Source organism: Mustela erminea, chromosome 6 (assembly GCF_009829155.1).
Source record: "Mustela erminea isolate mMusErm1 chromosome 6, mMusErm1.Pri, whole genome shotgun sequence".
NCBI classification, from domain to species: Eukaryota; Metazoa; Chordata; class Mammalia; order Carnivora; family Mustelidae; genus Mustela; species Mustela erminea.
In genome coordinates, this window is record NC_045619.1 from 42,762,891 (window position 1) to 42,788,393 (window position 25,503).

The 25,503-nt window shown below is 36.8% G+C and overlaps 2 protein-coding genes across 14 annotated transcripts in view; one reads left to right on the forward strand and one right to left on the reverse strand.

The window, feature by feature from the left end:
- Positions 1–19,443, reverse strand: part of GLIPR1L1 (GLIPR1 like 1) — a 33,060-nt gene extending 13,617 nt beyond the window's left edge. Inside the window, exons 1-2 of the mRNA XM_032346989.1 lie at positions 19,112–19,443; positions 2,781–3,026 (exon numbers count right to left, since the gene is read on the reverse strand). Coding sequence (XP_032202880.1) covers positions 2,781–3,026; positions 19,112–19,288 — 423 coding nt within the window. The 5' untranslated portion in view covers positions 19,289–19,443. The remainder of the gene's footprint in view (positions 1–2,780; positions 3,027–19,111) is intronic.
- CAPS2 (calcyphosine 2) overlaps positions 1–25,503 on the forward strand; it is a 175,236-nt gene that overhangs the window by 94,242 nt on the left and 55,491 nt on the right. The gene's annotated exons all lie outside the window — the stretch shown is intronic.

The following is a 25,503-nucleotide window of genomic DNA, read 5'->3' on the forward strand; positions in this document are numbered from 1 at the left end:
TTCTCAGAAAAATTTTACTTCATTTATGATCATGTTTTAAATTTTGTGGTCTTAACCATATTCTTACCTTTGTTAAGTAAACAAGAGACAGATAAGGATAGAGATTAAGAATGTAATGAGTCTTCTGCAAAACATACTTGTCACAGAGATGGTGTATCTTTATTTTTGTCTAGTTGCAAAGAATAGCAAAGTTATCAAAAGGAAGATGACTCCTATGGAAAACTAGACAGGGGAGAGAGAGAAAAGAGTGAAGAAGGCTACTGTTTCTTTAATAATGGTAACGGATGAGAGAAGAGTAAGAGAGAAGAGATGAGTTTTGCTTCTAACCATGTGTGCAGCTTAAGAGATTGACATCAGCTGTGCTTGATTCTTAAAAGATCCTTTTCCTTTAGGATGTTTCAAAAAGTTAATATGCCATACAACCGCAAGTATATATATTTTCCAAGAAATCTTGTTTTAAAATTTGGTTCATGAGTATATGGCTACTCCATGAAATTCTATTTGCTTAATATATCTAAGTTATTATTCTATTATTCTGTTTTATAATATATTACTTTCATTAAAGGGACTAGATGTGACAACATGAACATTGGTTGTAACTTCAATATGAATGTCAGCAAACAGTAAATGCAGGAAATTTTTAACTCATTTTGTTTAGAACATTAAGCAAGATGTACTTGCTGAACAAGTAGAAAGAAGGAACTCATTCCTAATTATTTAAGCATATGTGTAAATTAGTCAGTGTGAAGTGAGCTTACAATTTTGATGTTGCAATGATAGCGGAGAAGGAGTATTTGGAAACAGGTTCCTTTTGACTTGAAGCAAAAGAGAGACGAAGGATTATATAAAGGCTCTTGAATTAGTCTTGATGGCATATTAGGGGTATTACATTCTGCTTGTTATCAGTACACCTAACATTTGGATTCCATTCTTTTGATTTTCCTAGCAGTAGCCAAACCATATTCTTTGCAGACATCTGTCTTGAGAAGGGTTTCCAGATTTATAGTGTCCTGTTATTGGGCAAGGAATGAATAGAAGGGGAGCATGGAAGTTGCTAATCTCTTTGTTCAGAGCTCCTCTGATAAAAAGGACTTGCTTTAAGTCACGATATACTAATACGTCTTATACAGATGAGTACGTTTGGAGAAGAAAGCCCTTTTTTATTGCTTAAATTGAGCTTCCAAGAGTTCAGTGACATTTTTAAGACTGGTTTAGCTTAAAAACAACTTTGACTTCTCAGCAAAAATTCCCACCAAAATAATGAGAATACTTGGGAAAATAATGTGAAATAAAGTTACTGGACACTGGTATCTTGAAAAGGATAATGCCTTTTGTGAGTTCAGGGGAGAGGATCCAGCTGTACAATTGTCCCAGATTATTGCTTTGAGAAAGTTTTCATGCCATGGCTGGGCGAGGCGGGGGTGGGGTGGGAGGAAGCATCTGGGAAAACCAGCAGATGCTTGATGGATTCTCACAATTGAGAGGCATAGCTAAGAGTTTGGGGAGACCAAGGAGGCAGGAGTTTAGAGAATACAGTAGTGGGGAGGTGAAAATTTCACCATGATACAACTGTAGAGAGCTACAGAAAGTCATCATCATCAATTCAGCAGAGCATTAATCAGAATGTATGTGAAGAAATTACCCGACGCCTGGGAAAGAACCACCTATAAAAACTAGAGGAAGGATGTGAAGACTTAAACAGGCCCAGGATTCGAGGCTGTTCCTACTAGCCACACTGGAAAATACCAATTTCTGGGGCATTGGTAGAGTATGCACAGGAGTCTTGCTTTATAAGAACCAAAAAAAATTAAAAAAATTTTAGGTAATATAACTGTATCCCAGAAGACAGTTCAAGAATATTTAGAGATATATAAATAAATCCAGCATTCAACAAAGCAAAATTTATAAATTTGGGAATATAATAAATTTACCCAGCAGCATGATAAGAAGCAAGAAAATATGGACCATAATGAAGAGGGAAAATCAGTCCATTGAAACTAACCCACAACTAACCTAGATGCTAGAATTAGGAAGGAAAAAATCAAAATAATGATTATAACTGTATTCTATATGATTAAAATCCTAGATGAAAGATTAGATATACAGGGTACAATTATTTATTAATTAATGAACTTAAAAATAAAGCATTTATTTTAAATGAATGTGAATTTAGTCACAGAAGAAAAAAATCAGGAAAAGAGAGAAGAGAACATCAGTCAACTATGGAAAACTTCAAGTGGCCTTCTGCATGAGTAACAACTCTGGGAAGGGGGTAGCAAGTGAGAATGACAGAAATATTTGAAGAAATAATGGCAAACGTTTCTCAACATTTGATTTAAACTGTAGACACACAGTCCCAAGAAGCTCAGTAAACTTCAACAGAGAAAACATGAAGAAAACTTCAGTGCATTATTATGAAATTGCTCACGACTTGTAATAAAGGAAGAATTGTAAAAGAGCAAAGACACATAACGTACAAAGGAATAAAGAAAAGATTATAGTAGGTTTCTTGTTGGAAACAATGCAGATGAGATGAGACTTTAAAAATCTTACTCCACTGTGACATGACTGTGGAGTAAGATTTTTAAAGTCCAGAAAAACAAGACAAACAAACAAACCAAAATTCTAGTATATAGAAATCTATTCCCAGTATAATTATCTTCCAAATGAAAGTGCTTTTTTAGATACTTAAAGGAAGCTCGAAAGAAAATGCTTAAAAATTTGTCTTTTGTTAAAAGGTGCATAAATAAGAACTAATCAACAAAATGTCAAATATTTACCTGTGTATAATGGCCACAAACTTTGGAACATGATAGGTTATCATAATCATAGAACTCAGTTTCATTAAACCAAGCAGTAATAGCAGATTTTGGTGAAAATATGCGTAATCCACCGAACCAGATATTTTCTCCAACAAATTTATAATTTGAATAGCATCCATATGGTATTGATAAACAGGAGTTGTGTTCAAATTTGCACTTGTTTGCCCATGCTTTAGCAACCTTTGCTAAACCATCATCCCAACTCTGAAAGATAAAACAGTTTAAATTGAATTATGCATATTTGCTTGGATTAAAGCTATTCTAATGATTGCTATCCGATTTTGTTTAAATTTGTTTTAATAAGATATATATATATTTGGTATTATGTTTACAGTTATTCATTTTTTTTAGTCTACTTCAGAAACATTTAGTACCCACTCTATGACAGTTTATCTGAATTTCCAATACCTTGCAGATGACCTAGCACATTAGAGGCACTCAACAAATATATTCAAATGTGATTTAAATTAAGTCAAGGGTTCACAGTCTAGTAATTCAGGTCATGCAAATATACCATAAGTGCAAGATAAGTACCCATTTGTAAGTAAAAAGGGAAAATGCCTCTTGGCACACAGGAATAGAATTTCCTTAATTTGATTGAGAATATCTACCCAAACCAGAACACAAATAAAAAACGCTATTAATAGGCACCAATATAATGATGAAATATTGAAAGCTTTCCCCCAAGATTGGGAAACAGGATGTCTCATTATTTCTATTTAAAATAATACAGGACGTTAGGTGGTGTAATAAAATATGTGAGCTATAAATACATAAGAAAAAAGACATAAAATGTAAAATGACTGGAATCTAGCATTATTCATAGATAACAAGACTAGGTATGTAGAAAATTCAAACGAACACACAAATAAAACTACAGGAAAAAAGTGAAATTATCAGTTTCCAGATATCAGGAAAATATACAAAATTGTGTTTCCATATATATTTCAGAAACAAATAATTTCAAAGTTAACAAATATATAAGGATAAGTCCAGTAAATTATATAAAAAATCTCTACCCTAAAAAGGTACAAAATATCACTAAGATTGATTTGTAAAGACTTAAATGGCTAGATGTAAAATATTTATGAACTAGAAGATTTAATATAGGTAAAGGATTGGATATTGATAATTTAATTCATTTCTAAAAAAATATCTAAGTAGCTTTTTTGGGGGGTGGAAGTTGATTTCAAAATTTATATGGAAGTTCAAAGAATCATCAATACCTAAGACAATCTATAAAAAGTAAAGCAAGGCTAGAGGACTTACTGTACCAGATATCAAGACATCACAAATCTACATAAAGACATTGTGGTATTGGCACAATATATGGATAGACAAATATCCCAGTGAAACAGAATAGAGTCCAGAATCAGTTTTTTACAAGAGTGGCAATGTCTTAATGTAGGTATTATTGGCAAGATAATTTTTCAAATTTAAGTAAGCTCTATGCCCAATGTGGTGCTTAAACTTACAACTCTAGGATCAGGGCCAGCCTCTCACAAGATGAATTTTTAAATATTTTTTTTTCCAAATTAATTTTAGATACACAAGAGTTTATAAAAATAGTACACAGAGGTCCTGTGCAAACTTTGTCTGGTTTTTCCACAGATAGTGTTCTAAGTAACTATAAAACGATATCAAAGTGAAGAAACTGGGGCACCTGGATGGCTCATTGGGTTAAGCCTTTGCCTTTGGCTCAGGTCATGATCGCAGGGTCCTGGGATCAAGCCCTGCATTGGGCTCTCTGCTCAGCAGGGGGCCTGCTTCCCCACCCTCCAACCCCCATCTGCCTCTCTGCCTACTTGTGGTCTCTCTCTCTTTGTCAAATAAATAAATAAAATCTTTAAAAAAATGAAGAAATTCACATTGGTACAATCAACAGACCTTAGCATTTCGGTAGTTTTACATGCATTCATGTGTGTGTGTGTGTGTAGTTTTATGCAGTTTTATCACATGTGTAAATTGAAGTAATCACGCCCACAGTCAAGATATAGAATAAACTGTTCTAAAACCACGATGATCCCTCTTACTAATGTTTTAAAGTCATACTCACTCCCCCATCTTATCCCTAATTACTGGCAATCACTAATGTGTTCATCATCTCTATAATTTTGTCATTTCAAGAATGTTGTAAAAACAGTCACGATATGACCTGACCATTTTGAGATTGGCCTTTTTTTCACTCAGCATAATTCCATTGAGATCTGTCCATAATGTTCCATGTTTTTGTAGTTTTATTCCTTCTTATTGCTGAGTGGTATTTCACAGTATGGATATACCACAATTTGTTTAACCTTCACCTATTGATGGAAATTTTGATGTTTACCAGTTTAGGTTATTACAAATAAAGCTGCAATGAACATGTGTGAACAGGTTTTTGTGTAGCAGTTAAGTTTTCCTTTTTCTGGGAAAAAAGGAAAAAGAAAAAGTGCTATAAGAAGATAATTGCTGTGTCATATGGTAAGTGTACATGTGGTTTTTTAGAATAAAAGGACCAAATTAGAGTGGCTGCAACATTTTACATTTTACATTCCCACCAGCAAAGTATGACAGATATAGTTTTTCTACATCCTCTTGAGTATATATTGTATTTTCAGTATATATTTTGAAATTTTCCTTGAGATTTCCTCTTTGACCCATGGATTATTTATAAGTGTGTTTAATTTTCAAGTGTTTAAAGAATTTATTTTTGTTGTGCTACAGATTTCTGGTTTGATTGAGTATGAGTTTGATAAAGTATGAGGACATACTTTATATAATTTCAGTTGTCTTAAATTTGTTGTTTTCATTTTATAGTTCAAGATATGGTCAATCTTGGTTAATATTTCACAGGCGCTTCATAAAAATGTGTATTACTTAGTTGCTGAGTGGAGTGTTCCATAAATGTAGTTAGATTCTAGTTGGTTAATGGTATTAAGTTCTTCTTGCTGATTTTCTGTCTGCTTCTTGAGCAGACTGTTGAAATATCCCTTTGTAATTGAATACTTATTTATTTCTTCTTTCAGTTCTACTGGTTTTCCTTCCTATATTCTAAAGGTCTGTTGTTTGGGGCATATGATCTTTTTATTAAAATTTCTTTGATGGGTTGATTGTTGTATCATTATGTAGTATTGTTCTGTTTTTCTTTGCTCTGAAATCTACTGTATCTGATATTAATAAAGCCACTCCTGCTTTCTTTTGATTGACTTTTGTATGACATGTTAGAAAGCTCTAACCTTTTGCTTTCAATCTACCTGTATCATTATATTTGAAGTGAGTTTCTTGGTTATAGCATATTGTTTGCTCCCCCCCTTTTTTTCTTTTAAATTCATTCTGATTTTTTTTTTAAGATTTTATTTATTTGACAGACAGATCACAAGTAGGCAGAGAAGTAGGCAGAGAGAGAGGGGAAAGCAGGCTCCCTGCTGAAGAGAGAGCCTGGTGTGGGGCTCAATCCCAGGACCCTGGGATCATGACCTGAGCTGAAGGCAGAGGCTTTAACCAACTGAGCCACCCTGGAGCATCTATTCTGATATTGTTTTTAAATTGATGTGATTTATACCATTTACGTTTAATGTACTTATTGATAGGTTAAAGCAAAATCCTACCATTTTATTGCTTATTTTTATTATCCCTTTTTTCTTTTTTTTAAAGATTTTATTTATTCATTTGAGAGAGAGAGAGAATTGGAGAGAGAGAGAGCATGAGAGGAGAGAGGTCAGCAGGAGAAAAGACTCCCTGCTGAGCAGGGAGCCTGATGTAGGACTCAATCCTGGGACTCCAGCAGCATGCCCCGAGCTGAAGGCAGTTGCTTAACCAACTGAGCCACCCAGGCCCCCTCTCTCTCTTTTTCATTCCTCTTTCACTTTTCCTGCCTTCCTGTGAACTTCTTGGACACTATTTAGGATTTTACTTTGATTTATCCATAGTGGTTTTGTGTGTGTGTGTGTGTGTTTTAGTGGTTGCTATAGATAGTACATAATTTATGTAACTTGTTGCAAACTACTGGTGTCAGCATTTTACCAGTTTGACTAAAGTATAGAAATATTACTTCCATCTATGTTCCTTTACCACTCACTCCACCAACATTAATTACTCTAAATATTTCTTATACATATATTAAGAACCATGTCAAACAATATTATAAAATAAAAAATTTGACATAATTTAGAAAACATAATGGAAGAACACTTTGTTATATTTACCCATATATTTTTAAAAAAAGATTTTAGTTATTTATTTGACAGAGAGAGGGAGAGAGATCACAAGTAGGCAGAGCAGCAGGCAGAGAGAGAGGGGGAAGCAGGCTTCCCCTGAGCAGAGCACCTGATGCGGGACTTGATCCCAGGACCCTGAGATCATGACCTGAGCTGAAAGCAGAGGCTTAACCCACTGGCCCACCCAGGCGCCCCTGTATTTACCCATATTTTTACCTTTTGCCTTGTTCTTTCTTCATCCCTGATATTCTGAGGGTCTTGTTCCATCATTGCCTTAGTGTTTGAAGAAATTTTCTTAGCTATCTTTTAGAGTAGGCCTGCTTATGACAACTTATTTTATTTTTTTTAAAAGATTTTATTTATTTATTTACAGACCGAGATCACAAGTAGGCAGAGAGGCAGGCAGAGAGGGGGGGGGGGGAAGCAGACTCCCTGATGAGCAGAGAACCCAATATGGGGCTCAATCCCAGGACCCTGAGATCATGACCCAAGCTGAAGGCAGAGGCTTTAACCCACTGAGCCACCCAGGCACCCCATGACAACTTATTTTAGTTGAATCTAAAGATTCAACTAAAATTTAATTTCATCGTAATCCCTGAAGTATATTTTCTTTGAGTAGGATTTTTGGTTGATTATTCTTTGAAATTAAAATTGAAAATGTGCTACTTCCGTTGGGCTTCTGTGGATTTAGATGAAAAATTTGATGACATTGAACTTGTTGTTTTTTTCCCAACTCCCCTTAATACCTGTAAGAATCCTAGTCTTTCATCTGAATCATTGGAAGGTTTCTTCGTTTTAAAAGAAAAAAAAAAACAGCTTAAATCTCAAAGAGGGGGGCAGGGAGAGGGGGAGAGAGTCTCAAGCTGATGCCATGCTCAGAGTGAAGCCCAATACAAGGCTCCATCACATGACCTGAGATCATGACTTGAGCTGAAACCAAAAGTCAGACACTTAAACAACTGAGCACCCAGGCACCCTTAAATCTGATATCTATTAAAAATATGTATATTAGTTAAAACATAGTTCTAATTGGGAGGGGAATGAGGGGATGTATTAGCCCAGTGATAGGTATTAAGGAGGGCACGTGTTGTAATGAGCACAGGGTGTTATATGCAAATAATGAGTCACGGAACACAACATCAAAAACTAATAAGGTACTGTATTGTGACTAATATAATAAAACAAAACAAAACATAGTTTTCATGTAGAATAGCTTGTACCAAATCAACCCTTCTTCAAAGTATGGTACAAGAGAAAATTACTCTCTCATTCTAATTAAGACTTAGTCTTAATATTACAAATGGTAAACAGAGTGGCTTTAAAATAGTAGGAATTAATACCTGATACCTAAGGAATTATATGCATTTAAAACATGTATTTCAAGCCAGTTCAAACACACATGATATGTACAATTATCTAGGTGTATGTATAATTTAAAAAATCTATTTGCATTTTAGAATGCGAGTGACTATATAAAGCTCATTTTCCCCCTAATTGAATAACAAAATTAAACATCTTTCTAGAAAAAAGTATTCTAATATCCCCTTAGATCTGGCAATACATTCACCTAACACTTAATTGCTATTAAGTCTTTAGCAATTCAGGAAAAATTTTATTGAGTAATATTCTGCCTTAACTTGTTAATAGAAGAATTTGATATTCTTATAGACTTAACTTTTAAAGAACCCAATCACTTGTCTTCTGCCTGACCTAACCTCCAGTACACTCTGCAAATATATTTTTTAAAAGATTTTGTTTATTTATTTGACAGACAGAGATCACAAGTAGGCAGAGAGGCAGGCAGAGAGAGAGGGGGAAGAGGATCCCTGTTGAGCAGAGAGCCCAATGCGGGGCTCTATCCCAGGACCTTGGGGTCATGACCTGAATCGAAGGCAGAGACTTTAACCCACTGAGCCACCCAGGTGCCCCTATGCAAGCATTTCTGATAAAAAATCCTTATATTATGAATTACACCCATATCACCAAAGCTCCTCTATATGAGGAGGAATAAGAAAAGCTACTAAGAAATTCCTCAAAATATAAACTAAAAACAAGGAGAATTGTAATGGTTTCATGTGATTGAGAGTTTTTGCACTATCTTTAAAAAAAATCCTTATATAATCATGATGCTTCTACGTGCTGTGTATGGCAAGAAGCAGTATATTGTGCATAGGGTTGAGGGCAGGAGGATGCTGGGATATGTCAGTATGCTACTGCAGAATTTATGCTCTATAAGGATAATATAAAAAGGATGATGGTGAGTAATAAAAATAGTATAACTGTCCATGTTCAAAATTCCTGAAAGGATTATAAGAAATGATGCAAATAACAAAAATAAGACTGAAATCAGATTTATTGAGGTTATCATTGATATAGAAAGAACTTTACATATTTAATGTGTACAGTTTGATGAGTTTGGACATATGCAAACACCCATGATACCATCACCATAATCCAGGTAATAGATATGACCAACACCTCCTCAAATTTCCTTATGTCCCCTTGGTGTTGTTTTTGTGTTAAGAGTATTTAACATGAGATCTACCTTCTTGACAGATTTTAAGTGCCCCATACCATATTGTAAACTATAGGCACTATTCTATAAAGCAGATCTCTAGAACTTAATTCATCTTACATAACTGAAACTTTATACCCTTTGAGTAACAATTCCTCATTCCCCAATATCCCTACCGTATCACCTCCCAGCCCCTGACAAGCCCTACTGAATTTTCTGCTTCTATGAATTTGACTATTTTATTTTATTTATTTATTTACTTTTAATTTTTTATTTTTTTATAAACGTATATATATATATTTTATTTTTTAATTTTTTTATAAACATATATTTTTATCCCCAGGGGTACAGGTCTGTGAATCACCAGGTTTACACACTTCACAGCACTCACCAAAGCACATACCCTCCCCAATGTCCATAACCCCACCCCCTTCTCCCAACCCCCCTCCCCCCAGCAACCCTCAGTTTGTTTTGTGATATTAAGAGTCACTTATGGTTTGTCTCCCTCCCAATTCCATCTTGTTTCATTGCTTCTTCTTCTACCCACTTAAGCCCCCATGTTGCATCACCACTTCCTCATATCAGGGAGATCATATGATAGTTGTCTTTCTCTGCTTGACTTATTTCGCTAAGCATGATACGCTCTAGTTCCATCCATGTTGTCGCAAATGGCAAGACACAATGGAATACTATGCAGCCATCAAAAGAAAAGAATTAGAAATCTCAAATGTGGAATCATGCAGCAGCATCTGTCCTTCTGTGACTGACTTATTTCACAGATGGCAAAATTTCCTTTTCTTAAGGCTAAATAATATCCCATTGCACGTATATGCCACATTTTCCTTCCCCAATCATTTGTTGATGGATCCTTGGATTGTTTCTGTATCTAGTGCTGCTCTGAACATCAAAGTGTAGATATCTCTTCAAGATCCTGATTTCAGTTTTTTGGGGTATATACCTAGAAGTGGAATTTCTGGATTTTATGGTAGTTCTAGTATAATTTCTTGGGTAATCTCCATATTGCTTCCCATAGCTGTAGCACAATTTTACATACCCACCATCAGTGTACAATGTTTCCAGTTTCTCTACAACCTCACCAACACTTGCTACATTAAAATTTATTTGTGTTATTATTAGTCACAGCTAGCATAACAAACATTTGCAATTAAGAACAGCAATCTGGGGGCGCCTGGGTGGCTTAGTGGGTTAAAGCCTCTGCCTTTGGCTCAGGTCATGATCCCGGGTCCTGGGATTGAGCCCCACATCCTGCTCTCAGCTCAGCATGGAGCCTGCTTCCTCCTCTCTCTGCCTGCCTCTCTGCTACTTGTGATCTCTGTCTGTCAAAATAAATAAATAAAATCTTAAAAAAAAAACAAAATCCAGCAATCTGAATATAAAAGTCATATTAATTCAATAAAAATATGGGGAAGAAATGAGAAGAAAATAAGATGATGCTAGAATAGCGAAGAGAATCAGTAGATATTTTTTCTTCAAATTGGTGAAGCAATTATCCTTTTTTGGGAACTCTTGTCATACCGCCTGTCAATGATCTAGCTGGGGTAGGGAGCTCCCCCTTTGTACTTCCAAAAGAGGTGGAATCCTAATTCACCTTTTCTACAACCTGTGCCAGTAAAGAATTAAACTTTGTTAAGCCCCTGACATTTCAGGATTTATTTTATACCACAGCCTAGCCTAACCTAGCCTCATAAAACTTAGTGCTAGAAGTAGAGTGAAGCCATAATAAAAATCTAAACTCAAACCACCCTGAGACCTAGGTAAGAAGGATCCCTGCTCTGGGCCCAGATTTTATAGGACATCACATATTACCCTACTTCCCCCCTACACACATGATGTATTATAAAATGATCACTAGATGGACATGAACACCAGAATGTTAAATAATGTTTTATTTATAAAAATATACAAGAAGACTTAAACTAAAAAATATTTTTTTTATAAAGATTTTATTTATTTATTTGACAGAGAGAGATCACAAGTAGGCAGAGAGGCAGGCAGAGAGAGAGGAGGAAGCAGACTCCCTGCTGAGCAGAAAGCCCGATGCGGGACTCGATCCCAGGACCCTGAGATCATGACCTGAGCCGAAGGCAGCGGCTTAACCCACTGAGCCACCCAGGCGCCCCTAAACTAAAAAATATTTTAAAAAACACTTAAAATTGTAATTCACCCATTATAACTTTGCCTTTTAATTTTAATAGAGTTTTGATTATTTCAGAAGAAATGAAAATTTGGTTACTGCTAACATCAGTGAAAATGATCAAAATTATTCTGATCAAATCCAGATGTGAACAAGTTAGGTGAAATCCCTGAAACCACACAATCTTTTACTAAGTAAAGATTTAATTATTGAGCAAACAATGAGACTGTAGGCTTCCATTTTTATTCTTCCTTTTGCCCACAAATGATGGTAAGCTTGTCTGAATCATATGGGGAATTTAATAGTTAGCTGGCAAACACTGACACAGCTTATGTCATGGGCAGGAATCCATCTGATTCAGGGCCAAAAGATCTGAAAAAATGTGATCTATAACTCAGGAGGGAGACCACGAGTCCATTGAACTTGAAGCTCAAAGCAGAGAGTGGAAACAAAGCAATCATGTTTGTTGGTTGTAGTGTGTGTTCAACAAAATTATTTTATGAGTAAAATAATACCAGTTTGGAAGCAGAAATAAAACCCAGAATCAAGAAATGTGGGGCTTTTGTGGCACCTGGGTAGCTCAGTTAAGTGTCTGCCTTCAGTTCAGGTCATGTTCCCAGGGTTCTGGAATTGAGCCCCTCATCAGGCTCCCTGCTCAGCAAGGAGTCTCAACTCCCTCTTCCTCTGCCTGCTGCTCCCCTGCTTGTGCTCTCTCCTTATCTCTCAAATAAATAAATAAAGTCTTAAAAAAAAAAAAGAAATGTGGGGCTTTTGAGACTTGGAAAAGAAACTGCTTCTATGTAGTATATAATAAGATATGATATATTAAAAAGTCTTTGAGACACATGTCCTAAATCTTTCATGTGATTAGAAAAGCTCTGGACAAAGAGATGAAGTATAGGACTCCAAGGAAATCTTCTTAATTGATTAAAAAGTGGCACAGCAAAAGAACAGATTAGTGTGTCCATTTCCTCAAAACTCATGTTTCAAGAAAACTGGCATTAAGCTGAGCAAGAAAAGCACCACGTTAAGGAAAACTAAGAAAAGACTTGAAAATTTCTCTAACTGGTCTCTAAGTGTGGGTATTGGTATTTGGAACTGGCTGGAGACATACAGATGAAAGACCTTGAGAGGTTTGTTTTTCTCTTAAGATTTTATTTATTTATTTGACAGAGATCACAAGCAGGCAGAGAGAGAGGAGAAAGCAGGATTCCCACGAAGCAGAGAGCCCGATGCGGGGCTCGATCCCAGGACCCTGGGATCATGACCTGAGCTGAAGGCAGAGGCCTTAACCCACTGAGCCACCCAGGCACCCCAGACCTTCAGAGTTTTTGAGACAGATATATTTCCAAAGATACTGGAAACCTGTTATTAAAAAAAAAACCTGTGAATATTGGGTACTTTGAATGACCATGGACAGAAAGCAACATGAAAAGGCTCTGGCTCAAAGATGGCATATTTTCCCATGCCCAATTCAAGTTGGCCAAGGAGGATGATAGATGAAGAACAATTTAGAGGGAGAAGCTAGGTACCACAGAAAATAACGAACAAGGGAACTCCTGCCTCCTCCCATCAAAAAAAAAAAAAAAAAAAAAAATTCTGGACCCCAGTATAGTAGGTCTTCATACCCTCTTCTATCTAAAGATTGCAGAATCATTCCGAACCAATGATTACTGTGTGGCTCCCATTCTCCCACATTCTGAATAGATGTGATTGGTGCAGTGGTCTTGTCTTGTGTTGCTATTGAATATTCTTTGTGTGGAGGACAGACATAGTCACTAGGCCAAGAGTATCCACAACCAACCTTGTTGGGTTTTGCCTACCATTCAGAGATATTAAGGCTTTGCTTCAGTAACTGAACAAGATATTGGACTTTATCCTTTAGCGGAGGCCTAGAATTGTTCTGTTTCTGGGAGGGAAGGATAAATAAATAAATAAATAAATAATAAGTAAGTAAGTATCTGATGACCATAAAAGCAATCTGTGCTTGAGACATTTAATGCAACCATGTTAGGGTTATCAGACTAATTCTGGCCAGAGGGGTAGGAGTGGAACGACATGTATCACCTTCAGGTCTGATATACAAATACCTACATAATTTTCTAGCTTTCTCAATGGTGACTCTGAAAAACATGTGTTGGCATGATGGAACCAAGATATAAACAGCTGATGGCACTGCATGAAGAAGAGGGGGAGTGAAGAATGGTCCAACCAGTATTGGACTTTATGTGAGGGATACACTAAATCTGTATTCTTTAAAGATTAATGCTAAGTGAAATGAGTCAGATAGTGAAAGACAAATCCTATATGATCTCAGTTATATGTGGAATCTAAATAGAAAAACCTCATAGATACACAGAACATATTGGTGGTTGGTGGAGATGGGGGTGGGTGAAGTTGGTGAAGGAGATCAAAACGTGCGAACTTCAAGGTTGAAGGCAAATAGGTTCTGGAGATGTACGTTAAAGCATAATGATGTGACTATACCTAACCACACTGTATTATATATTTGAAAGATGCTAAGAAATTATATCTTAAACATTCTGATCATAAGAAAAAGAAATTGTAACTGTGAGGTAATGGACGTTAACTAAACTTGTAATCATTTCACCATATATTCATATATCAAATCATGTTGTGCACTTTAATACAATGTTATATATCAATAAAAAAGTAAAAAAAAAAAAAGGCCTGCAAACTTTCAGGGTTTATTTGTTAGCATAACATCATAGTCTACTATTTTCTGATAAATATAGAAAAAAATTTTTTTTAAGTTTAAGTAATAATCTCTGTATCCAATGTGGGGCTTGAACTCATAACTCCAAGATCAACAGCCACATATTCTACCCACTGAGCCAGCCAGGTGTCCCCTGATAAATATAGAAATTGACATGAGAAATGAAGTGCTTAATTTTTCTGGGTAATCAGTAGTAGAAGACAGGAGAATCTCCTGTTGAAGATTTAGTCCACAGTTAATACTTCTGTTTCTGCAGGATAGAGTCGCCAATACCAGATTTACCTTCCCACTTGAAAAAAACTATGTGCAAAAGCGGATGTCAGCAGGCATAACACCAGGCAAAAAAAGCCAGTGCTCCCTGAGAGTAGGGAAACTAAAAAAGTAATCCTCATGTTAGTGCTGTGAGAGAATTTTCAGGCCATAAAGAATTACCAGGAAAGAGAGACCTGCATGAGAGAGAGAATTCCAAAGATGTTCAGAGGGTCCTGCTTGAGTATTTAGCGGAGAACTGATAAGCCCATATATTTGAGGAACCTATCCATGGTCAGGGAAATTGCTCAAAAAGGCAAAAGAAATATTACCTAATGCTCACTCAGTCTTGGGAATAGTGCCTCTTTTCAATAACCAGACGGAAAACCTCATAATTTTGGGAATTGTGTAGAGCACTCAGAAGGAACTTGGCTTCAGTGTGGGAGATATTTATTTGTACCCTAAACGATTGATTTTTTCCTGCCCAACAAATGTTAAAAACAAGACTTGAATGGATCAAAATGCCAGGTAACATGAATATATGACAGGAAAAAAGTATTTACAGAAAAAGAAAAATAACCATCACTAAACAAAGTAAAATTAGCAGTATCTGGCATCTGATGAGAAATTATCTGTAGGAGTACCTGCACCTGCGTGGCTTAGTGGGTTAAGCCTCTGCCTTTGGCTCAGGTCATGATCCCACGGTCCTGGGATCCAGCCCCTGCAGCGGGCTCTCTGCTCAGCAGGGAGCCTGCTCCTCCCGACCTGTCTCTCTGCCTACTTATGATCTCTGTCTGTCAAATAAATAAATAAAATCATTAAAAAAAGAAAAAAAAAGAAGAAATTATCTGCATACAGAGATGCAAGAAAATACAACCAACTCCAAATGAGAAGAAAAATCAATTAATGAAAATCAAACCAGGACTGACACAGATGTTAAAATTAGTGGGGAAAGCAAGACTGAGAAAAAAAATAATAATGAAAAGAGCATCAGTGAACTGTGGAAAACTTCAAACGGTATAATGTACATGTAATCGGAGTCTCTAATATTTTAGTAGAAAACAGCTCAAATTTTTCTCTTTTGGTTAAAATCTGCAGATTCTAAAAAGTTCAGTGGACCCCAGGAAACATGAACAATGTGATACCAAGGCACATCATATTGCTCCAAATCAAGGATAAAGAGAAATTCTTAAAAGCCACCAAAGGAAAAATGCATACGATATACATGGGAACCAAGAAAATGGTCCAGCAGATTTCTCATCACAAATAATGTATGAGAAGATAGAAGACCCTGTGGTAACATTTTTAAAGTTCAGTTTAGAATTCTACACATAGTGATAATATCTAGCAAAAATTAAGGAGATTGAAAGGTATCTAAAGATACAAATTTCCAGTTATAAATTAAGTGCTATCCATATAATGTACAACATGGTTGATGAGAATGAACACCAAAGAAATGCAGATAAAATTAAATTTCCATACAATCTGCAGCCCATTGATGAATATTTGAGACAGAGTATGACACTCCTCAAAAAAACTCTCAACTGTTTTATGTTTATTGTTTTTTAAAGATTTTACTTATTTGAGAGAGAGAGAGAGAGAGAGCACACAAGCTGGGGGAGGAACAGAGGCAGAGGCAGAAGCAGGCTCCCTGAAGATCAGGAAGCTGCTACCTGGGGCTCAATCCCATGACCCCGAGATCAGGACCTGAAGAGAAAGCAGAAGACTGAGCCACCCAGGTGCCCCACTCACAACAGTTTTTTTTTTTTTTTAAAGATTTTATTTATTTATCAGAGAGAGAGAGGGGGAGAGAGCAAGCACAGGCAGACAGAATGGCAGGCAGAGGCAGAGGGAGAAGCAGGCTCCCCGCTGAGCAAGGAGCCGGATGTGGGACTCGATCCCAGGACGCTGGGATCATGACCTGAGCCGAAGGCAGCTGCTTAACCAACTGAGCCACCCAGGCATCCCTCACTCACAACAGTTTTAATGGTCATGCTTTGAGGGAGGCAAAAAGTAACTTTAACTTGGCAATAGCCAGACCTCCAGGATCCTGTAAATCCTCTTTAACATATGCAAACCCTAGTGGAAACTTCTGTTGTCTTTAGCCCTCCCCCTGCCCTTTAGAAATATATAATCCATTGCTCCTCACAATCCCAGTGCAGCTTCTTCTGCCCATGGGTCTGGCCTGCTCTTTAATAAAAATTCCTTTTTGCACTGAAAATATTTCAAGATTTCTTTCTTGATCATTCCTTCTTGACCCACATCACATCAATGATGACTATGACTAACCCTGCTATATGGTATATAGTAAAGTTGTTAATGGAGTAAATCCTAGAAGTTCTCATCACAAGGAGAAATTTTTTTTTTAAATATTTAATTTATTTATTTGACAGACAGAGCTCACAAGTAGGCAGAGAGGCAGACGGAGGAAGCAGGCTCCCCGCTGAGCAGAGAGCCCAATGTGGGGCTCCATCCCAGGACCCTGGGATCATGACCCGAGCGGAAGGCAGAGGCTTTAACCCACTGAGCCACCCAGGCGCCCCCACAAGGGGAAATTTTTATTCTTTTTTCATTCTTTTCTTTTGGTAGCTGTCTATATGAGAAGATGACGTTACCTGAACCTACTGTGACAATCATTTCACAATATAGGTAAAGCAACCCCCCTTGCTGTATGCCTTAAATTTATACCATGATGTATGTCAATTATTTTTCAGTTCAACTGGAAAAAATATACAGTTAATAAAATTACATGATAGAGAAAAGAATAAGGAGAAACAAAGATTTTTATAATATACAAAATTGCTAGGATTAAAACCAACAGACTAAAGTATAAGTCAGTCATTTAGGCAGAAGGAAAATGATACCAGGTGGAAATATGGATATGCACAAAGAAATGAGGAGCACCAGAAAACTTAAAGGACAAAAATAACAAAAGCTTCTACACATTTACAAACATAAAACAAGGTAAATGCAAACAAGGATTGTTTCCATTCATGTCTTCTCCACCCTGGTCTTTTCTTCACTCTCCTTCAACTAGTTATTTAAATTTAAATTAGTATTATGTATATCCTTTTATTGCTTCCTTTGGAGAACATAGCATCTATAGGTGTTTACACAGAATGTGTATATATATTTACACACATATATGCATATGTACATGTGTGTATATTTACATACATATATAGGATGTATATATTTACATATACACACAAATATATGGGTACATATATTTAAATAGCATTTTAATGACATAAGATAGTCCTTAAAAAAGATATTCAAATGAATATAGAGAAACTGTTGTATAGCAAATCCATGTCAATGACCACGTTGACCTATTGGAGTTTAAAGTACATATTACATATTAAAATATTTTAACAATTCTGCATTAAAGAGATTAGTTTATTTTTGTTTAATCCAGTGTTTCCCAAACATTGTTGAAATCTCTTTCCCCTCAAAATATGCTTTCCCATGTAGCAGAAGAGTGGAGTTTTGAACTTTAGTGCCGGGGTTGTGATTTTATAATACTTCCATTTTATTTTCTGTTGGATAGAGAGGAAGAAAGCTGAAATAGATATGTTTTACAATGTAGCAACATCTGCATAGGACATAAACAAAACTATGCTGTCAACATTTATGTTCATAATTTCATAATGATATATCTACAAGCCAGAAAAAATGCACGGGAAATTTCTTGTGATAAAATTTATAGTCAAGCATTTATTTAAAAATTATGAATTCTATGGATTATTTTAATAGTCCAGTGTTTTCATGGTCATACTTCAGTAGAGTACTCTTTTTGGCTTAATGTCTATATGATGGAAGTCTGCAAAAGACACCATCAGTTCAATGTTTTTGGAATTGAACTTCACATATTTATTATTTTTCATGGAAATGACAATCTGATATTATTCGAGTGTTGATTTCATTATTTACATCCTTGCAGAATATTTCTTAAAAATGAATACTATACATGTGGTACTGTTTCAACAACCTAGAGTTCATAAAATGTAAAAACAGTAAGTGGACAAGAGAATCTCCATCACTGTGCTATTTCTTTTATATGAAGTATCTTGGTTTTGTGGCTTGGGAAGTGCTAGCCAAAATATGGGGGCGAGTTCTGGAAAGTTGTGAGAAATTGCAAAGTACATTTATTAAGCCTTAGTGATGAAATCCAAGCAGCTCTTAGACACCACCCCTCCCGGACCATTCCCCCACCTCCATCCTTCTCCCCCCCCCCGCCCCCAAAGGGGGCTAAGCTTTGGCAATATACAGCTTCAGGTTTTCCTTTTTCGTCCACTCCTATCACTATCCGGGAGGATAGCCCAGCTAATGAATTCATTTATAATTCATATAAATGAATCCATCAGATTTATCGCCCAGAGATACCTTAGGATGAATCAGAGAAAAAAAAATCCCAGACCCGTTCTTTCTCACCATGTGTTTCATGTCAGCCGCGGGGGGCCACACTTTGCCTCGCAGCTCGTTATGAGAGTCCACGCACTGATCTTTGAAACGCTGGTCTGTGATAGCAGGGACTTTAGCAGACGATTTGCTGGCTACCAGACAGAGACCTAAAGTCCACAAGCAACTCAGTTTTTCCCTCAGAACCATGGTGAGATGCAAAGGATGCTCTGAATGTGTGGACAGTAACGGCTAGGCCAGCCGTCATCCTTGGCCCCTGGGGACCACGCTCTCTACAGGCTCCATCCTCCTGCACAAGCTCGAGCTCAGCAAGCTCAGGGCGCTGATGCTCCGCAGGTTGCCCCGAGAGGGCGGGGCCAGAACCTAGGCAATACAAAGAGTAGGATTATCCCATCACAAAGCCCTGGGCTTCAGAAAAACGTGAGTTGCCCTCTGGTGCAGTTTTAACCATCCAGGGCGCTTTCTGCGGACCCAATCCAGAATCACTGCGGTGGGCCCCTAAATTGCTATCCAAATCAGACGCAGGGCACAGTGTTACGTAAAAAAGCAACATATATTAGATGCTGAAAACGGACCAGGCCTGTACAAAACTCCATATATTAGTTACACAGACTGAATATATAGTTTTATTGTTTTAAATAAACTACAGCATCATACTGCCCATATCTCCAGAAACTGGTAATAAAGCAAGAACAGGCATTTTGTATATTCCACATAGTGTGATTATTACTTTGCCAAACAATAATTTAATAGTTTGTGTTTGTTTTCTCATTTGGAGACAGATTGCCTAGAAAGATAAAAATAGAGAGGGTAGCCAAGTAGCTCCTCTGGACAAAATTTCATAGTTGATATATGAACTTGGAACAAACCTAAGGTTTGGTTAATAACCAAGTAAACTTCTGAGAAAGGATCAGTTTAGTGGACATTCTAAAGACTAAAGCAGAGTACATTTGATCTTATTTTACCTACATTGCAATACAAACCAACTTCATTTGGTTTAATATTTTATATCCATTATAACAGTTGTTATTTAATAATGTAAGGGCCTATTTAGCCAGAGCGGCTTCATCTCTGGTTGAACAGCCATTTTGTTGTCTATACAGTAAAACGTAAACTGACCCTGCCTCCCTCCCCCCCGCTCCAACAGGGTCCTCTTTCTGTAAGAGGTGGCCCCGAATGGTCAGTTTGATTCTCGATGCTTGGCGTGAAATAAAGCTTTGCTTGACCTAAGCTTTGCGTCAGTCTCGCTCCTTTGATTATGGACCTAACAATAATAAACCAGCATTTTTTGTGGGACATTAAATGATATTTTCCAGTATTTCTGTGTTTCAAATAAATACTTTTATTTGACGATTTAAGGTTGTTTACAATGCCATTTAATTTAAGTAAATACTTATTTATATCAACTGAATAGCCTAGTCAATAAATCTTGCTACTAAAAATCAACTTTGGTGCAACTAGGTACCATTTTTAAATAGAAAGTGGAAAATTAGGGGGTGCATCACAGTCTCAGTCGGTAGAACATGTGCCTCTTGATCTTGGGCTGGTGAGTTCAAGCCCAATGTTGGGTGTAAAGATTACTGAAAAACAAAATCTTAAAAAAAAAAAGAAAGCAGAAAATTAAATTACAAAATGGGGGGGAAATACAAGGATCCTAATGGAAATTCTATTGAGTAGTGGAGAAAATATTTGTCTGCCTCTGCTGATGGAGAATTATAATATATGCGACTTTAACATTACTTACACAGTCCAAACTGAGGTTTTCATGTCCCACACCCCGATCTGGATCCTTCCACAATTTCCCTATCTCAGTTAATGACAGCTTCATCCTTTTGATTGCTCAATCCCTGAACTTTGGAGACTTTGGTCCCTTTGCAAATTCTGTTGTCTTTGTCTTTACATTTTCAGAACATGACCACTGTTCAGCATTTGAAATGGCACTCCTTGATTTCATGGATAATTGCAATAGCTTCCTGGTGAAGTTTCCTGCTCCTGCTCCTAACCTTCTATAATTTATTCTCAAGACAGCAGTCAGAGTGATTGTACATAGTCTTTAGCACGCTTAAATACTTTGAGTGTCTGGTATGTTTTAGGCGTTTTTCCTGATGCTTGGGATTACAACCATAAGAAATGAAACAAAGCAATCTGCCTTTCTGGGATTCTAGTGAAAGGAGAGAGAGGAAAAATGGTAAACACGATAAATAAATTCTATAGCATGATAAACCTGATAATATTCATGGGAAAAATAAATCAAGCTAAGGAGTTTGGGAGCCCTGGTGTGGGTGTGGAGGTGAGGGTGGCAGACTGTGATTTCAAATAGGGTGATCAGTGTGGGTGTCTTTGAGAAGGTGACTTTTTAGCAAATACTTGAAGGGGATGCAAGAAGGAAGTATGTGGCTACTGGAGAAAGAGTGCTCGAGGAAGAAGGAGTTTAAATACAGGTTGGAACTATAATACTTGGCAAAATCATTTGGAAGATGGGAGAGCTTAGTGATTATAGTTGAACTATTCTAAGGTCCTTGGATTTCCGGGGAAGAGTAGAAATATGGAATAATTTTGACTTTGGTTTTTTTTTTTTTTTTTCTTAAAGATTTTATTTATTTGACAGAGAGAGAGAGATCTCAAGTAGACAGAGAGGCAGGTAGAGAGAGAGAGAGGAGGAAGCGGGCAGAGACCCCGATGTGGGGCTCAATCCCAGGACCCTGGGATCATGACCTGAGCTGAAGGCAGAGGCTTTAACCCACTGAGCCACGCAGGTGCCCTAATTTTGACTTTGTTAAGTGATGCATACATTTAAGAATAATTATTTAAAAATATTTTTAAAAATATCTTTTTGAGCATTGAGAAGTTTTTTTGAGCATTTCTAGGACTTCATTCTACTGTCTCTATGTATATTTATCTTCATATTCAAATATTTAAATACTAATTCTCAACATAGTGTCCAAAATGATCCTATTTAATATAAATCAGATCACTCCTCTGCTCAGAACCTTCCAACTGATGGCTTCTCATGGCAGTCAAAACAAAATCCCAAGGCTATCCTCACTATTAACTTCAAGACCCTAACCAAGGAGACCCTTTTCTGATCTCTTCTACTTTCCTTCCCTTCCTTTTCTCTCCTCCAGATACTCTGGCTCCTTTATTGTTCTTTTAAAAAGTGAAGGTCCTGGGCTCCTGGGTAGCTCAGTGGGTTAAGCCTCTGCCTTCGGCTCAGGTCATGATTTCCGGGTCCTGGGATCTGGCCCGCATTGGGCTCTCTGCTCGCTGGGGAGTGTGCTTCATCCTCTCTCTCTCTGCCTGCCTCTCTGCCTACTTGTGATCTCTCTCTCTCTCTCTGTGTCAAATAAATAAATAAAATCTTAAAAAAAAAAAAAAGTGACAGTGCTGCTACCTCAGGGCATTGCTCATTTCTTTTGCCTAGAACTCTTTTCCCCAGCAAACTACATTGTTAGTTTCTCATCTCTTTCAAATATTTGCTCAAAAGTCATCTTCTCAAAATACTTCAGAGTGGTATTTTACATTACCCATCCTACACCTATCACTTCCTATTGTCCTTTTTTTTGCCCTATATTTTCCCATAGCCCTTATCCTCCTATCAGATATAATTTATTTACATTTTCATTTCTCCCTTCATTTGAACGTAAGCCCCATGAGGCAGGGATTGCTTATTATTATTATTTTTACTCCTGTATACCCAGAATATCAAAAGAGTTCAATATTTGATGAACAAATTAATAAATGAATCTTTTCAGACTCCAATCATTAGTTCCTTTTGAGAAGTCCTCCAATTAGAAGGAATCTTTTGTCATTAAATCACCTCATGATCCTATATCCTATTACTTTCTTTCTCTTATCCCCTCTGAATTAGAGTTATCCAGAGAAACAGAACGAATAGACATAAATTCCCACCCTACTCCCTTTTACACACACAGGTACATACACACAGATTTTCAAGAAATTGACTCCTACAATTGTAGGAGCTGGCAAGCCTAAAATCTGTATGGCAAGCTGACAGGTTGAAGACTGAGATAAGAGTTGATGTTGTAGTCTTGAGTCTGAAGGCTAGAAACTCGGGCAGAATTTCTATGTTGCTCTCTGGAAGCAGAGTGCTCTGGGAACCTTGTCCTTTGGAGGTACTTTTGGAGACATCACCACAAAGTCATGTCTGAGTAACTCCTTGGCCATGATGGATTAATTCAGCCTCTGGTCCCTCTTCACCTCCTGGGAGGCCTGAGGGTGGGACTGAAATTTATAACTCGAATTACAGGCTTGGCTACACTGGCGACCAGCCTCCATCCTTCCACTCTTTCTAAGAGTTACCTCATTAAAATAACAAAAGAAGGTTCATTGCTGGTAGCATTTAGGAAAATTCCAAGGGTTTTAGGAGTTCTGTGCCAGAAACAGGGAGGAAGATCAAATATATATTTCTTATGATAAATCACAATATCGCAGCCTCCCCTCTTTTCAAAACCCTCTGATGACTTCCTGTCACACTTATAAAATCCAAAATCCTAGGTTTGACCCACAAGGCAAAACTGACCATGGCTAATCTCTGTCTCCTAGTCCACATTCTCCACTGGCTTACTGGCCTCAACCACATCCATCTGCCTGACAAGGATGCTCTATCCCCAAGTTTTTTGCACTTGCTTTTCCCTGTGTCTGCAGAATTCCCTTCAGCAAACCCATAGGTGATCCTACAACGTTATCTTTTTCTGTCAGTAACCCATTGTATTTTCCTTTACATTAATTGCTACCCCAAATGATATTTTATTTAATGTTTGTCACCTCAGATTTTAACCTTTACTGAAACAGTGGTTTTTATTTGCTTTATTGCTATGTCTATAGCTCCTAGGACAGCTACTGAACATGTATGCCTTCAGTAAATATTTATTAATGAGGAAATGAGCCCTCTTTAACTTTCTAATAATATTGTATACAATTGTAAGCTTTTTTAGAAATTATCTTATTAGAAATTATCTTATTCATCATATATACACTAGACGATCCATAACTATTTTAGACTCAATTTTAAAGGCAATAAATACTAGGTTGGCATATATACTTTACTTTTTCTAACCCTGGATGTTTGCAGATAATAGGTGTTCAACGGATGTTTGATGACCTTCACACGCAAATTATTTTAGATCTACAAATAACATAGGTTAACACATGGATAATTTAGTATTGTTTTATGTATGAAGAAATTAATTAGCTGTAAGAGCAACAGAACTTTTGCGACTGTTTTGAAAATGGGCAAAAAAGTGCAATTTATATGTAGGGGCCAAAGGCAGGCCACTCCAAATGTGCCATTTTGTTGTACTGATTATTTTAAATAAAAGTTACTTAAGAAATGGCCAATGCAAAAAGAACACTCTGGCCTGCTGAAAGATAACCTCTTATTCCCTATCACCAGTGAGGAAATTTAGAGCCCAGGAGGCTTCATAAACAACACTTGTTACTATATACTAATATATATTAGTTACTATTCACTAATATAATATCCCAGCCCAAATTCTGTTTAGAATAATTTACTAAAGTCCCAAAGTTTTCTTTGTTTTGTCAACTCCTCACAGATTTATTGTCTCTTTGTCTGAAAAGTATAAAAACTGCCTGCTTTGGCCATTTCTTTAAGTCTCAATTTCATTATTGGGCCTCTGTGTGCACATGCCTTGTCTCTTTCCCTGTAGTCTGTCTTGTGTCAGTTTCATTCTTAAACCAGCAGGAAGACCACAAAGGGTAGAAGGAAAACGTTTTTCTCCTCTTTCTATATAGTCAATAATAACCCAACATTACTGCTTTTGTAATAGCTGTTTTAAGACAATGTTTTTTAAAAAAATGTATTCCTAAAGGCTTAGAGAACTATATTCAGAAATACTGAAGCAATTTAGGTGTGCTAAGCTTAAGTGCCAGAAACAGACAAGAAAATGTCCTCATGTTATTTGCCTGAATAGTTATCTGTGGCATGGGCAAGGTAGGATGTGCATTAGAATTGTTTCAGTTCTTTAAAAACTTTTGAAAAGTTGAAGTTGAGTTTCTTGTTTCATTTTTACTTCATTTTTCCAGTTTAATATTGTTTTTCTTTCTGTGTGGGGAGAATGGGTCGATGAATTTTATATAGGGAAGAAATAGGAGTGATTACCTTATGCTCACTGCAAATGTATTTGTGTTTTTACTCCAAAACTGACTCCAACCTGCAAATTTAGATATATACATTTTGAGGGGAGCTAACTTTGAAAGGACACTCTAGATTAGAAAAACAACTAGATTTTGTGGTTGGAGAACTGCATTAGGCGTCAGAGGGTCTTGGTTTTCTTTTGAGTATTACAGTTGGCTGTGCAATTCAGAAAGGTTACAGGCATATTATGGTGGAGTGGAACCCAAGAAATATCTCAAACCAGACCTTT